Source organism: Henckelia pumila, chromosome 2 (genome assembly GCF_033568475.1).
Source record: "Henckelia pumila isolate YLH828 chromosome 2, ASM3356847v2, whole genome shotgun sequence".
Taxonomy (NCBI): Eukaryota; Viridiplantae; Streptophyta; class Magnoliopsida; order Lamiales; family Gesneriaceae; genus Henckelia; species Henckelia pumila.
In genome coordinates this window covers 108401196-108417268 of record NC_133121.1, presented here as the reverse complement: position 1 = coordinate 108417268, position 16073 = coordinate 108401196, and the positions used below count along the sequence as shown (strand labels likewise).

Below are 16073 nucleotides of genomic sequence, written 5' to 3'. Positions count from 1 at the left end.
TAATATTTACTTTTTTCCCTTTTGCCCCTTTTTTGGCCCAACTACACAGAGAATCAAAATTTGGGCCCATCCATTGTGGCCCAAACCATCGTAATCGACGTGGAGTAAATAATCACATGGCCCTTGCGGCCATTTTTTAATTAGCCCAATTACTAAAATCAATCAAAATTTGGCCCATCCACTGTGGCCCAAAACCATAGCTATCGACGTAAGAGGAAATACCCACGTTTAGCAGCGGACAGGACTCGACGCGAATACCCGAAATCGTCTAAAATAAAATAAAATAAAATAAGGTGCTAGTATTATAATGCATCCATAAAATGATGGCATATTTGGAAGTGAGACTTTTAATTAATTTTATCAAGTGATTGACAATCGTATATTTTTGGAATTTTATTTATTTTTTACATTTTTTTTTTATCTAAAAGAGTGTTTAGGATCATAAAAAATATATATTATTCTTGGCTTCTGAATTTAAAAGAAATTTTATGTAATTTTTAATTATTAATTTATTTTATTTTATCGATTAACTATTATGATGTTGATTCTGTCTCTACAAAAATGATTTGTTAAAAGTTAGTGTCAAAATAATTTATTTTTCAAACTGTGAGTTTGGATTTTTTTTTTTTTTTTTGAATCTATGTGAGTTTGGACTTTAGATATAGAAGTTGTAACTTTAAAAAAATATTTAAAAAAGGATTTTAACTTTTGAATAAATATTGTTACAAAAATATTTTTCCTTTTCTTTTCTAAATAGAAATTAAATCGGGAGCCAAAATGTCAGGAAAAATTATTTTCTAATAAATAATTTTTATTGCTTGTGCAAAAAAACAATATATATTTTAATAATATTCACTTTTTTAAAAAAATAAAGTTTTTAGTTCCTTAGCTTAGCTAACAAAATGCACACATAATCTATAAATTTAATTAATTTTATAAAAACATAATATTTTGTAAACATTTATTGGCTAAAATGAATGTCATAAATTTGGAAATTGATTTTTTTTTTTTAGAATTTTTTTTAGGAGAATCAATTTATAGTGTATTTTGAAATTTTCCAAAAGCGACGAACTTTAATTTCTCTCACATATCTACGGCCAGAAGTCTTCCTATATCTACGGCCAGAAGTCTTCCTATACGTGATTAAAAAAGTTGAGTGTTATCTACACTCCACATTTTGTTAAATACACTCCATTTATAATTTTATACTAAAGATTGACAATTTTAGCCTTTGATTGGTTTTATTTATAGTAAATTTATTCATAATTTCAATTTCTAAAATAAGTTATTTAGTTACTCAAAAAAATATAGTTTAATTTGTTAATAACATTAAATATAAAAAATACACAAGTAGTATTAAAAATTAAATATTATTTTTATTTTTGTTGTGAAAAAGTAAAAATTTACGGTAAAAAGTAAATACTCCAAAAACTTAAAATATATCAAACTCTATACTTTATAATATTTTTTTCTCAACTCAATTGTATTTTTCATCACAAATGAAGACCTATTTATAGATCCACATTTGAGATTAGTCCAAAAATAAATACATCATCATCTACATCATCACACACTAATTTTCCACATTTAACAACTCAATATTCAACATTCAACATTCAATATTCAACATAATATTAATAATAATAATATTTTTCAACACTTCCCCTTGTGATGATGATCGTGATATGATGACTGTCTTCATTACGTGTTTTATACTGCCTCGTTAAAAACCTTACTAGGAAAAATCCAGTGGGATAAAAACCATAGTAAGGAAAAAAGAGTGCAGCCACGTAAACTCCTCCTCATGTTAACATGAGTGATTCTTTACATATTCCGCAGATTGCGCATCCCAATGTTGTATATATGCTTTCTGAATATCGTCGTGGGAAGTGCCTTTGTGAAGAGATCTGATGAGTTCTCACTTGATTGAATATAACAGATATCAATATATTTATTCTTCTCAAGCTCTTGAGTGTAGGCAAAGAACTTTGGGGGTATATGTTTTGTTCTGTCACTTTTGATGTATCCTTCTTTCATTTGAGCAATACATGCAGCATTGTCTTCATACAACGTCACAGGCTTCTTGTCTACTGATAATCCACAAGAAGTTTGGATGATATGTTGTGTCATTGATTTTAGCCAAACACATTCACGGCTTGCTTCATGTAGCGCAATAATCTCAGCGTGATTTGATAAAGTTGTTACGAGTGTTTGTTTCTGTGAACGCCAAGAAATTGCGGTGCCTCCACGAGTAAATACATATCCGGTTTGAGAACGTGTCTTATGTGGATCATATAAATATCCAGCATCAGCATAACCAATGATACTTTGATTGGTGTCTTTTGAGTACAAAAGTCCCAAATCTATTGTTCCTCGTAGATAACGAAATATATGTTTAATTCCGTTCCAGTGCCTCTTTGTTGGATATGAACTAAATCTTGCCAATAAATTTACAGCAAAAGATATATCAGGTCTAGTGCAATTTGCAAGATACATAAGGGCACCAATGACACTTAGATATGGTACTTCTGGACCAAGAATAACTTCATCATCTCCACATGGACGGAATGGATCCTTTTCTATGTTTAATGATCTTACAACCATTGGAGTACTTAATGGATTTGATTTATCCATATTAAAACGTTTAATGATCTTTTCTGTATAATTTGCCTGGTGAACAAAAATTCCACATTCTTTTTGTTCGATTTGCAAACCCAGACAATACTTGGTTTTTCCAAGATCCTTCATTTCGAATTCTTCCTTCAAGTACATCATAACTTCTTGAATTTCTTTATTCGTTCCAATGATGTTTAAATCATCAACATATACAGCAATAATTACACATCCGGATGTTGTTTTCTTGATGAAAACACAAGGGCATATTGGATCATTTACATGTCCCTTTTTCTTCAAGTGCTCACTTAGCCGATTATACCACATTCGGCTGGATTGCTTTAACCCATATAATGATCTTTGCAATTTTACAGAATAAAATTCTCTGGGTTTTGAACTTTGTGCTTCAGGCATCTTAAATCCTTCAGGGATTTTCATGTATATATCACTATCAAGTGATCCGTATAAGTAAGCTGTAACAACATCCATAAGACACATTTCCAAATTTTCAGACACTGCCAAACTAATCAAATATCGAAACGTAATTGCATCCATAACAGGAGAATACATTTTTTCATAATCAATTCCAGGCCTTTGAGAAAAACCTTGTGCAACAAGTCTAGCTTTATATCTGACTATTTCATTTTTCTCATTTCGCTTTCGAATAAAAACCCATTTGTATCCAACAGGTTTTACACCTTCAGGTGTGAGGACTATAGGTCCAAAAACATTGCGTTTATTCAGCGAATCCAATTCAACCTGGATGGCGTCTTTCCATTTGACCCAATCATGACGAGTTTTACATTCATCAAAAGATTTTGGTTCATGATCCTCATTTTCATTTACGATGTCACAAGTCACATTATAAGAAAATATCTCATCAATATCTTCTATGTCTTTTCGGTTCCATATTTTTCCAGTATTAATATAATTGATAGAGATTTCACGATTCTCGTCAGTTTGTGGTTCTGACAGAATATTTTCATCATCAGGTGATTCTTCTAGAACACCATTTTCTATTTTATGATCATCGTGTTTCTCTATGCCTTTTCTTTTCCGAGGATTTTTATCCTTGGAACCGACTGGTCTTCCATGCTTCAAGCGTTTTATGACATCATGAGTGTCTTCAATTTGTTTTTTTTGAATTTCAATTCGAGCAGGGGCATTTACAGCATGTATATATGATTTTGTTACTCCTTTTGTGTCTGCAAATGCATCTGGCATTTGATTTGCAATTCTTTGCATGTGCACAATTTGCTGTACATCTTTCTCACATTGTTTGGTCTTTGGATCCAAATGTAACAATGATGGTACATACCATGTGATTTCTTTTTCGATGTGTTTCTTTTCTCCCCCTAACACTGGGAAGATTTCTTCATTAAAATGACAATCAGCAAAGCGTGCTGTAAACACATTGCCTGTCTGAGGCTCAAGATATCGAATGATTGATGGACTATCATAACCGATATAAATACGATTTTTCTTTGTGGACCCATTTTTTATCGTTGAGGTGGTGCAATAGGCACATACATCATACATCCAAAAATTCTCAGATGAGAGATATTTGGTTCTTTACCAAATGCAAGTTGCAATGGGGAGAATTTATGATATGCACTTGGTCTGATGCGAATTAATGTCGCAGCATGTAAAATTGCATGTCCCCATATAGAAATAGGGAGTTTTGTTTTCATAATCATTGGTCTAGCAATCAGTTGTAGACGTTTAATCAATAATTCAGCTAATCCATTTTGCGTATGAACATGAGCTACAGGATGTTCAACAGTGATTTCCATTGACATACAATAATCATTTAAAGTCTGGGATGTAAATTCTCCAGCATTATCAAGTCTTATTTTCTTGATTGTATAATCGGGAAATTGATTTCGTAATTTTATTATTTGAGCCATCAATCTTGCAAATGCCACATTCCGAGTTGACAATAAGCATACATGTGACCATCTGCTAGAGGCATCGATCAATACCATAAAGTATCGAAATGGTCCACATGGTGGATGAATTGGCCCACAAATATCACCCTGAATACGTTCAAGAAATATGGGTGATTCAGTTTGGATTTTAGCTGGCGATGGTCTTATAATAAGTTTTCCAAGAAAACATGCTTTACATTGAAACTTATTATTCTGAAAGATCTTTTGGTCTTTCAATGGATGACCATGCGTATTTTCAATAATTCTTCGCATCATTATTGAACCAGGATGTCCCAATCGATCATGCCAATTTGTTAATATTGAAGAACTATTAACCACCATATTTGATTCGATTGGTCTTATATGTGTATAATGCAATCCAGTAGGGAGCATTGATAATTTTTCAACCACATATTTCTTTCCTGATTTATATGTGGTAAGACACATATATTTATGATTTTCATCAGTTATCGTCTCAGTATCATACCCATGAGAGTATATGTCATTAAAACTCAACAAATTTCTTTTCGATTGTGGTGAATATAAAGCATCATTTATCAGAAATTTTGTACCATTAGGTGATAAAAAATGTGCTTTTCCACAACCTTCAATCAAGTCTACAGGACCTGATATGGTATTCACCATTGTTTTTGTTGGTTTTATTTCCAAGAAATATCTTTTATCTCGCAGAATAGTGTGTGTTGTACCACTATCTGGTATACAAATTTCCATGATATTATTTCCATGTTTGCTCTTAGCATTTTTCATATCAAACTTCACAAAAAATGCAATAAAGAAAAATTAATTACAATACAAATGCAAAATATAACATGCTTTATAATACAAAAATGCATGAAAAATACAAATTTGTTACAATGTAGTCCCACCAATATTTTAATCAATGTCTTCGAAATCATTCAAAAAATCTGCAGCATTGAAACTAGTTGAACCAATTAAACGGTCACTATCTTCAACAAAATATGTCTTTTTTCCTTTCCCCTTTGTCGATTCTTTATAGAGCTTACATAGGTGCTCAGGGGTTCGACAAATATGTGACCAATGTCCTGGAGTGCCACATCTATAACAAATACTCTCAGATCTTTTTGAGTGATTTTCATTTTCACTCGTATTTTCATGCTACCTTTTTGGTGGGTGATTCGTGACGTTCTTTTGAGATGAGTTATTGAAATAACTACCTCGATTATTTTCATATCCACGGCCACGACCATGACCGCGATAATTTTTACGTCCACGTCCACGTCCACGTCCACGCTCATTTCCTCGACCTCGTCCACGACCAAAATCTGGTCTATGCCTTTGATTTTGGTTTTCATTTTTTATTACGACATTTGCTTCAGGAAATGCCGTTGATCCAGTGGGTCGGGATTGATGATTTTTTACTAACAATTCGTTGTTCTTTTCCGCCACAAGAAGACATGCGATTAGTTCGGAATATCTCGAAAATCCACGCACTCTATACTGTTGTTTTAGAGTTATATTCGATGCGTGAAAAGTGAAAAATGTTTTCTCAAGCATTTCCATCTCTGTGACTTCAAGTCCACAGAATTTCAATTGTGAGACTATTCGATACATCGCTGAATTATAATCACTGACTTTTTTAAAGTCTTGGAATCTTAACATATTCCATTCATCACGGGCGGTCGGGAGTATAACTTCCCTTATATGCTCAAATCTTTCTTTCAGCCCTTTCCATAAAATCATTGGGTCTTTTTCTGTGAGATACCCACATTTCAATCCTTCATCAAGATGTCTACGTAAGAAAATCATAGACTTTGTCTTTTCTTGTGAGGATGATATATTATTTTCTTTTATGGTATCACTTAGACCCAATGACTCAAGATGCATTTCTACATCGAGAGTCCATGGCATGTAATTCTTTCCGGTGATATCGAGCGCAACGAATTCAATCTTTGTCAAGTTTGACATGGTGGTACTAGAAAAATAACAATGCATTTTATTAGTTAATTTCTATTAGTATGACAATACAAAATAATGGAAGAACGTAGATTACAAGTGCGTATATAAATAGATAAAAAATCTGTGGTGGAAAATCGCCGGTGAATACAAAACTCGTGAGCATGATGATCATAGTCGTTATGAAAAATATCCTTATAAATGTCATCATCTCCATCTTCGAAAAAACCGAGGATAAAATATTTTGAGAGAAAGAATGAATTTTGGTGTGATTGAAAATGAGTTTGAGTGATCATATATATAGGCAAAAAAAAACTAGCCGTTTATGACCGTTTGTGACCGTTGGGGGTAAGAAAAATCGAGTATGTGTTGAATAAAAATTTTGTGATAATGATGCAATGCATATAATGATAATCATAATTAAATAATTATGTATATCATATCACATTATTATAAGGTCGGTGTCGTAGACAACCTTTTATATAATATTGTGAAATTATACTAATAAAGTTAGTATAAAGTCAGGTATAATATATCATATCACATTATTATAAGATCGGTGTCGTAGACAACCTTTTATATAATATTGTGAAATTATACAAATATGATTATAATGTTTAAAAACTTTAGAGGCTTTTATACTTGTCGTATCCCTTATCGGGAGTGTGGGATGTCGTCTTAACATCCTCCCAGGATTTATAACAAGTTTTTTTTAAAAAAACATAACATGATATTATATATTAAATATATACACAATAAAAATATATAAACAGTAAAATAAAAATTCTTACATGTTGAATATTTTTATCTTCTCTTTGTGTTTTGGAGCGTCGGAAATCTTCGAGCGATCGTGCTGATAACGTGTTGTGAAAAAGTAAAAATTTACGGTAAAAAGTAAATACTCCAAAAACTTAAAATATATCAAACTCTACACTTTATAATATTTTTCTCTCAACTCAATTGTATTTTTCATCACAAATGAAGACCTATTTATAGATCCACATTTGAGATTAGTCCAAAAATAAATACATCATCATCTACATCATCACACACTAATTTTCCACATTTTACAACTCAATATTCAACATTCAACATTCAATATTCAACATAATATTAATAATAATAATATTTTTCAACAATTTTGATCTTTTTTTCAATTTTTATAAATGAGCATATTTCATTCTTAAAATTTTAATTTTTATTCGTCATATATCCTTAAATTTTTATTGTAATTTAAATTTTAAACTTTTTAATTAATTATAATATCTTATTAAATATATTTAAAAATGTATTTATTAAATTTATAATTAATATATTTGTGTATTATCATTTTTCAAAATAAAAACAAAATAGACACAAATTAATTTTAATATTTAGTGTTTATATACATAATATAAATCGAGTTGAATAATATATTTATATCATAAAAATTATGTTGTTAATCAATTAAAGATATTTTAAAAATAAAAAGTATAAAACAACATATAAATCTTAATTTAGTCTTAAATTTAAGATTAATTTATATTTTAAACCAAAGTTCAATAATTTTTTTATTAAATCAAAATTTGGACATCCAATTTTTTTTTAAAAAAAAATTGATTAATAGTTTTATATCATTCTAAAATTTGAGATAATGTATAAATAAGATTTAATTTTAATATAAAAATAAAATGTTTTATTATTTAATGTTTTATTTTTGTACGAATAAATATGTGAAATTTTTTAAAATCATTAAAATTTTAGTAGTTAACTACAAAACCTATTATATTTGAGTTTTTTTAAGGTAAATCAAAATCTATTATATAAAGAATGATATTATAAGGGTATATTTGTCTAATATTATATTAATTAGGTAAGGTGGAGTGTTATTAACACATTTTGGAGTGTGGATAACACTTTCCTTAAAAAAATACTTAAATATGATTTAAAAAATATAGTGCGCAAAAACCATACGGAAGTAAAAATCAAATGCTTGCTCGCTAGCTCCTTGATTTTTTGCATAATCTGGGGTAGATTAATTGAGATTAATCAATTCAGCTAACTAATCACTTATTTTTTTTATTAATAAATATTTTCAAGAATCAGATCAAGTCAAACCCTTTCGCAGTCCAATTTTATTTGGATTCACCAAATAATCTCACTCACCCACAATAAAGTATGAGCTATAACTAAAAACATTGTTTTGTAATAATAATAGTTATTATTTTAAAATTCATAATTTCAATTAAGAAGCCTACGCGATTTTATTTCGTAAAAATATATGGATTTTCATCAGCTTATGTTTCCCTTTAAAATTTACACACAAAAAATCTCTTTTCTAATTATAAATTTAAAGACTAGGATAAATCTCCTTGCCCCTTCTGCTCTAATCCGTACACTTCATGCAACCTTCATTTTTCTCTCTTTGGTGAGCTTTAAACCATTTTACCCAATAGTCCGTTATGTGTACTGTTTTGGAATTTGATATAATAAGTTTTTAATGTTTGATTTAATTTGTGCACTAACTTTGATTTGTTTAATTTTTTGTTTTATTGCTTCCGATGATTCTCGTGGGAGTGATGATATGAGACATAGGACACCTTTAAAACACTGGCATTAATACATTATATCGAAAATTGCTGACATGCTTGACATTACGTACAAAATTGGACCAAAATCGACGAAATTTAAAATGAGTATATCAAAACTAAACTTTAAAATTTTGACAGACTTAAACCTAAATTAGACAAATTAATGGATCAAAACTATTATATTACGTCATAGGGAGTTTATTATGCTACTCGCTTTGTTTTATTGACAAAACCTAATTTCTACTTAACTTGGAATACACAGATACTTAAAAAATATCCATGTACTCCCCGGTGCTATTTAGGGCTATTTAGATAAGGATACGGGTTACTTTGTAATTTTAAAAGGATACATATGATCATATGGAAAGGATCTTTTGCAACTTTCGGATCAAAATAAAAAAGGATACATATGATCATATGGAAAGGATCTTTTGCAACTTTCGGATCAAAATAAGTTTTTTTATATATATATATATATATATAAAATAATTTAAATTCAAAGAAAAAAAAACTATAAGTCCGTTACTAATGAAGACAATTCTGTATTTTTGTTTAGTATCATTACAATTATTATTTGATTAATTTCTTTGATAACCATGATAATAAGTATGTATATAGCGTGTGTGTTGTTTATAAAAAAAAAATATAGCGTGTCTTCTATTTTTAGGATTGCTGAGTACATCAAATCAATACACGTAAAGCTTATTGCATTTTTTTTTTATTTTTAAAATTCTTATGCAAACACACAAATCTTATCAATGATCATATGCGTAACGTATGATGAAATATATATGAAACAAAAACACTCAACCCCGAAACGTCAAATGTTAATTAAGTATGATTATGATGATAAGTATTAAAGTAAGAGATCCCTAATTAATGTGATAATTAATTACTGCATCATCTTCTTCTTCTCCTCCTCCTCCTCCATTCAGTTACAAGAAAAGAACATACTAATTAATTCATTAATCTTAACTACTCTCCATTTCCTTCCTCCAGAGGCAAAGGATCACCAATTCCCATCAAAGATTGCTTGGATTCTTCTTCTTCAACTTTAATTTCTCCCCTGCAATTAAGTTGGTTCAATTTCCCCTTCTTTTCAGCTGGTAATTGCTTGAATTTATTTTGCAAGCCATGAAAAATATATCGATTTGTTACAGCGAACATGCCATCAAAGTATCGAGTTCATCGATCTTGCGCCACTCGATTCAAACGGCTGTGACATGCATTTACAGAGTCAAATCCTCGAATCAGAGACAGTTCTTTGTGAGGTTAAAATGGTGGGATCGGTTGAATAACAAAGGCTTCGCTTTTGGCTTGTGTGATGATAAGAATTCAAGAATCCTACGCAGATCCCGAGGGACAGAAGCTTTCAAATCCTGCGATTCTGCGGTAGAAATCTTCTGGGATTTTTCCCGGGCGAAGTTCGAATCCGGGCCCGAGCCTATCAGCCGTTTCTACTTGGTGATCACGCTCGACTCGGAGATAGGCCTGATTCTTGGAGACATGGATCAAGAAATACTAGGAATCAGAGAACGTGTTTCTTCCAAGAAAATCGGCGAGTCCACGCTTGTTTCACGCAGCGAGAGCTTCTCAGGCAATGCGGTGCACTCCACCAGGGCTAAATTCTGCGAAACCGGGACGTGGCACGACGTTTCGATCGAGTGTTTCGGGGACGACGACGGGAGGAAGAATCCTGCTGCGCTGTACGTTTACATGGACAAGAAGATGGTGATGGAAGTGAAAAGATTGAGGTGGAACTTCAGAGGGAACCACACGATTTTCTTGGATGGACTATTGGTGGATATGATGTGGGATGTTCATGACTGGATGTTTAGGCCTTGTTTGGGATGCGGGGTTTTCATGTTTAGGACAAGGAGTGGATTGGACAGCAGATTGTGGTTGGAGGAGAAGAGTTTTCAACATAATGGAGAGGAAAAGTGTGGCTTTTCTTTGCTGATTTCTGTGTGTAAGAATCCAGATTGAGTGTGTTAGATTTTGAGGATATATGCATTGTTTTACTTCTTCTTTTTCTTGTATTTTATTGGGTTTTTTTATCTGTACATTCAAATAGTTGTTTTCTGGTGTGTAATGTGTTGATCCGATGAAACAGAGTTATATGCTACATGTAAATGAAATATTATAGAAATCGACTTCATTTTAGGGGCCCATTCGAATATTATTAGATTTCGACGAACCCAAAAGAAACTTTAGTGAAACTGGGCCCAACAGTACAAGAATATCTTTTGATGGCCCATCGCCATGGGGCCAAAAATTATTAGATTGGACGAACCAGGAAGAAACTTTAGTAAAACTGGGCCCAACAGTAAAAGAAAATTTTTTGATGGCCCAAACAAACTTTTAGCATGCTATTATGGCATGGGGGCCCATATAATATACACAAAACCAAAACATTGACCCTAAAAGTTTTATTCACACGTGAGTATGCAAAACACAGAAAGAGTAGGAGCTTCACCATTCTCCACGTACAAAACCTCGTAGCGATTAAAAGTCGAAACATGTTGAGAAACAACACACGCAAAAAAAAATAAAGCCAAAAAATTCCAAATTTGGACATGACAAGTTTTCAGATGTGTCAGTATTTAGTCTAAATCAGAAAACTTTCCAAGTTACCGCTGCCACGAATTTAATCCCATGCATTTTTTCACTGATAACATCTGATTATTATTTCAATTTATTGGTATTATAATTTAATGTATCGGTTATTCCATGCTCCACTTCTAATTTTATTATTATATATTCACATCTTATTACCATAAATCATGTACATCTCGTAACATTTTAATGAAAGTTTACATCATGCATGTGTTGATGATTTTAAAACTTTAAAATGCCTAATATTAATGACCAAAAGCAGCATTACTTATGAGTTAATTTCTCATTATTATCGGATCAGAGTAATAAACTAAAACTAATGGTAAGGGATTATCGTGTGTATATGATTGAGCCCTTTTGCCTTGGTTTATGGTTTTTATTACAAATTTAAAGATTCTCTACATGTGGAAGTAATTTATGAGTAGTGCAGTGGACAACCTCTGCAACAAAAGAAGTTTTTCACTGTACGTGTGGCATTTATATATATATTTTTTGTTTTTATTTTTATGCATATCATGTTTAAATTAAATTGGCTAGCTAGCTACTTGATAGTACTAAATGGATCCCTTTTCATGAATAAATACAGTCACACAACTAAACTGTGTTTGATGTATCCGCCACCGCACTATGAAACTTAATGCAAAATGGATTATTTATCTATCGCTTTGTAAACAAGTAACATATTAAATTTACTTCTGTTTTTTTTAGGGTGATCAATTTACTTGCTTCTTTTAATGAAGTGGAAGTTTCGCAACTTTCTGGTACCAAGATCATGTTTGCAAGAGTATATTATATATATATATATATTGCAAGTTATTTTATCTGGGAAGTGTATTGTGAATTTAATTTTGAGAATGTCTTCCTTTTTTTTCAAAAAAAAAATTTATGTTTCCACGAGTACATTTATGTACATATATAATCTTCTCTCGTATGTTTAGATTTTTTTCATTATTTTCTCCATCGGATATTACTTCTAATTCCAAATCAACAGTAATTCAAAACTAACTCAGTTCTATTATTATTAGTAGTATTGTTTTTGTTGCTATAGTTGGTAGGTAAGCAATCTGTTTCACAGAATGTGCTGGTAGAGAAAATCATCAAGATTTGAATTATCTTTATCCCTTTCTTGTCTCCTTTTCAACTTTTTTCTAATATATATATATATACGTCTTCGTTAGAAGTATTTCATATGCTTCGTTAAACAATCGGATTTCAAAAGATGCTCCAAATTTTCAAGTGTTTTTTTTATTCGTCACATCATAAATATAAAATCAAACATAAAAATGTCAATATTTATAATCAGAATTTTGATACACAAATGAAATAGAACTAAGATACCAAATATTACCCCCATAAGATACAAACTTGTACAACACATCGTACGTCCCAAGCAATACAGCCTTCTCCAAAACAGTAAATTAAATCTCCAAATTCCACAAGTAAATACATTTCCATCTGATAAAGTAATCAGATCAAACAAATGTTTGCTGCTTAAGTTATATATATCATCAATTAATATGATCCCATGTAGAATTTTAATCCATGATTCTCCCATAGCCATCTCCCATGAAGTACCTAAAGCAGCTATCACTTGCTGCTATATTTCCTCCATTATTATTATTGTTATTGTATGGAGAGTTCCCATTACCATGTAGGATGACTGCAGGATTATCAATCCCTTGTTCGCTTGTATCACTGTAAGCTCCTCCTGTTTGGTTGCAGATTGATTCATTGTTCTGATAATTAATATTATAACCGCAGATTCTTGAATTCTCCTTCCTTTTCTTGTTCATTACATAATTATTGACGCCGTCCCACTTGTTCCTGCACATCAAACCACTCCTATCATGCCCAAAACAAGCCATTTTGTGGGATATCTCATCCCAAAGAACCTCCTCTCCGATCCCACTTTGCCTGAACTTCACTTCCATGCCACTTCTCAAATGAATCAGTCTGGTGATCTCGGGTTCGGGCCAAACGTCGTTGCGTTTGGCCGAATTGGTCCTCGTTTCGCTGCTGTTGTCGTTTTGATTTTCGCTCCGGCCGGCGAAATCTTGATGATGATCATGCGGAGAAGCCCGGAGTTCTTTTCCCGCCAGTTTTTGTAAAGCATTCATTAAAGTGGCGTCACGGGCTTCCATCCATGCTCTTTCGCTGGCCCAAAACTTGTGCTCTCTCTCGATTCTTGCTGCATCTTGTTCCCTCCATTCCTCTTCTCGAGTCATTCTCTCTTGCTCCTTGTGCTCGATCGTCCTAAGCATTTTCTCCATCCAGGCTTCTTGTTTATCCATCAGTTTCTTCATTTTCGAGTCGATGAAATCTTTGATCTTGGCCCTCCAACTGTTCTTTCCCTTTCTCTTCTTCTTCTTCTTCTTCTTCGTTGGTGTATGATCATCATCATAATCATTATCATTAATGTTTCTAGTGACCGCCCCTACATTTACACCAGTATCATCTGATAAATCTGTATCAGAATCAGAAGAATTCGAGAGACTGAGGCTTGTGGTTTCTGATAGCTTCAAACCCGGACAAGATTCTTGATTATAAGCTGAAAGAGTGTTCTTATTTGGAAAATTGTATTGAAAACTTGCACCATTGAAATGGGTTTCTGATACTGAAGCAGCTGAGTTGTTGTTATTCTCTCCATAGAGAGCTTCAAGTTGCCTAAAGAACCTGTAATGCTTCCCATCTTGCCTTCCAGTTTTGCCATCTTTTGTCTTTTTGTAATACTTGTACAAATTCTCGAACTTCTCTCTGCATTTCTTGCCACTCCTCTGATATCCATGTTCTTCAAACATTATCCTAAGAAAAAGAAAAAGAAACAAAAAATATTTTACTATAAGCACTGTCATATATATATATATACAAGACGAGGATCTGGCAGTATAAAGTAACCCTAGTTTCATGTAATATAACTGGTCTGAAATTTAACAAGATAATGACATTTGCTAAGAATGGGCAAACTCATGTGAATTCGAAGATTATAAGTGGTGAAGACAAAACTCATCTGGGAAAATGACTATTCAAAACTTTGCAGAAGCTGTCAGTGAGAAGAAGTGATGTTGCCACTCATGATAATTCACGTCTTTTAATAAACACAAAAACCAGAAAACAAAAATAAAAATAAAAATTTGTTGTTCAATATAAACACACAAAAGATTGGCATTTTTTGCAGCAAAGAAAGTAGCATTAGTTCTTGTCCAAAAAAAGATATTTGCAGAAGTGATTGTGAGGTTACATCATCATAGAAATTAGAACGAGAAAACCCCATGGTAAGTGATAAAAGCAAACGCTCGGATTCTCAATCTCAACTTCAATAATAATAGTTACATCACATGCCATTCAATTTCTTGAACGCAAAAAACAAAAAAAAAAAGAAACTTTGCTTAGGTGACATTTTAATCAATATCATGATTATCACACAAGATTAATAAATATGATTCTTTGTGAATTTATTATGAACTAAAGAAATTAGGTCAAGTGCTACATGTGCATAATAATAATAATAATAATAATAATACCTGGAAACCTCGTCCCACAACGGACCCTTTTGATTCGCCTCCTTGAACTTAGGATCAAGCCGCGATCTGATCTCAAGAAGAGTGAGGGTCTCTTGTCTCGGCCACCTCGCCGAACAACCATCTCCTCCTCCTGTCACCGCCACCGCCGCAGCTGATTCAGCCGCCGCCGCCCCGCCGCCAATCTGCACGCCAGTGAGCTCGATCTCGAACCTGCCGAAGCAAGCATCAGTAGTAGTAGTGTTGGTGGAATCAGAAGGGAAGTGGTGATGCATCCCTCTCTGAACCACGAGGGTGTCATAATGTTGTGAAGGGGTCAAAGAAGTCCTGTGGGCGGGAAGAAACTCCGGAGGCGGCGGCGGCGGCGGAGGTGGAGGAGGAAAGAAAGGCCTGTCGCTGATGAAGTGGCGCAAATCGTAATGATCCTCCATGTGCACGATTGAAGAGAGCAAAGGGGGCAAAAAAAAATAAAAGGGGTGTGTGTTAAGTGAAGCGATGGCGAAAGGAGCGGCAAACCCGGATCATGTTCTTGCAGAGAAAGAGAAGCTTTAAATTCATGGAGAGTACAATGGACCCCTTTTATTTGTTTTCTTCTCACTGTAAATCTCTACTCTCTTGCTTGTATCTAATCTTATCTATCTATGTTATATATATATATAGACTGTATATGTATGTATGTATTGTGTAGGGTTAGGGTGCACACATTGTTGGTAATACACTAATTTAAGGGGGGTGTGGGGAATGAATCAGGAACACGAATGTCAAATGGTAATAAGGTTTTTTAAATGGGGTCATTATCATTAACACTTTTTTTTTTTTACTTACTAGAAGGTTTCAGATAAGGATCTTCTACTAAACAAGACTCTTGAAAAAATATTATTTCTTGTGTCGGT

General features: G+C 32.6%; 2 protein-coding genes across 2 annotated transcripts; one reads left to right on the top strand and one right to left on the bottom strand.

Annotated features, from left to right (window-relative positions):
* The first annotated feature begins 9862 nt into the window (after positions 1-9862).
* Positions 9863-11202, top strand: LOC140884569 (uncharacterized). The gene has a single exon (XM_073291359.1). The coding sequence runs from the start codon at positions 10181-10183 to the stop codon at positions 11030-11032; it is 852 nt and encodes a 283-aa protein (XP_073147460.1). The 5' UTR covers positions 9863-10180; the 3' UTR covers positions 11033-11202.
* A 1813-nt stretch (positions 11203-13015) lies between these two features.
* On the bottom strand, positions 13016-15768 carry LOC140884127 (trihelix transcription factor PTL). The gene is made up of 2 exons (XM_073290801.1): positions 15184-15768; positions 13016-14464 (listed from the first exon to the last, which is right to left on the bottom strand). The coding sequence occupies exons 1-2, from the start codon at positions 15609-15611 to the stop codon at positions 13198-13200; spliced, it is 1695 nt and encodes a 564-aa protein (XP_073146902.1). The 5' UTR covers positions 15612-15768; the 3' UTR covers positions 13016-13197.
* Between the last annotated feature and the right edge of the window lie 305 nt (positions 15769-16073).

What these genes read in the sequence shown, in the direction of transcription:
- LOC140884569 (XM_073291359.1), top strand. Translation starts at nt 10,181, where the DNA reads ATGAAAAATATATCGATTTGTTACAGCGAACATGCCATCAAAGTATCG.
- LOC140884127 (XM_073290801.1), bottom strand. Translation starts at nt 15,611, where the DNA reads ATGGAGGATCATTACGATTTGCGCCACTTCATCAGCGACAGGCCTTTC. An exon ending in TTGTGGGACGAGGTTTCCAG is followed by an intron (nt 14,465 to 15,183) that starts GTATTATTATTA and finishes TCTTTTTCTTAG; the next exon opens with GATAATGTTTGAAGAACATG.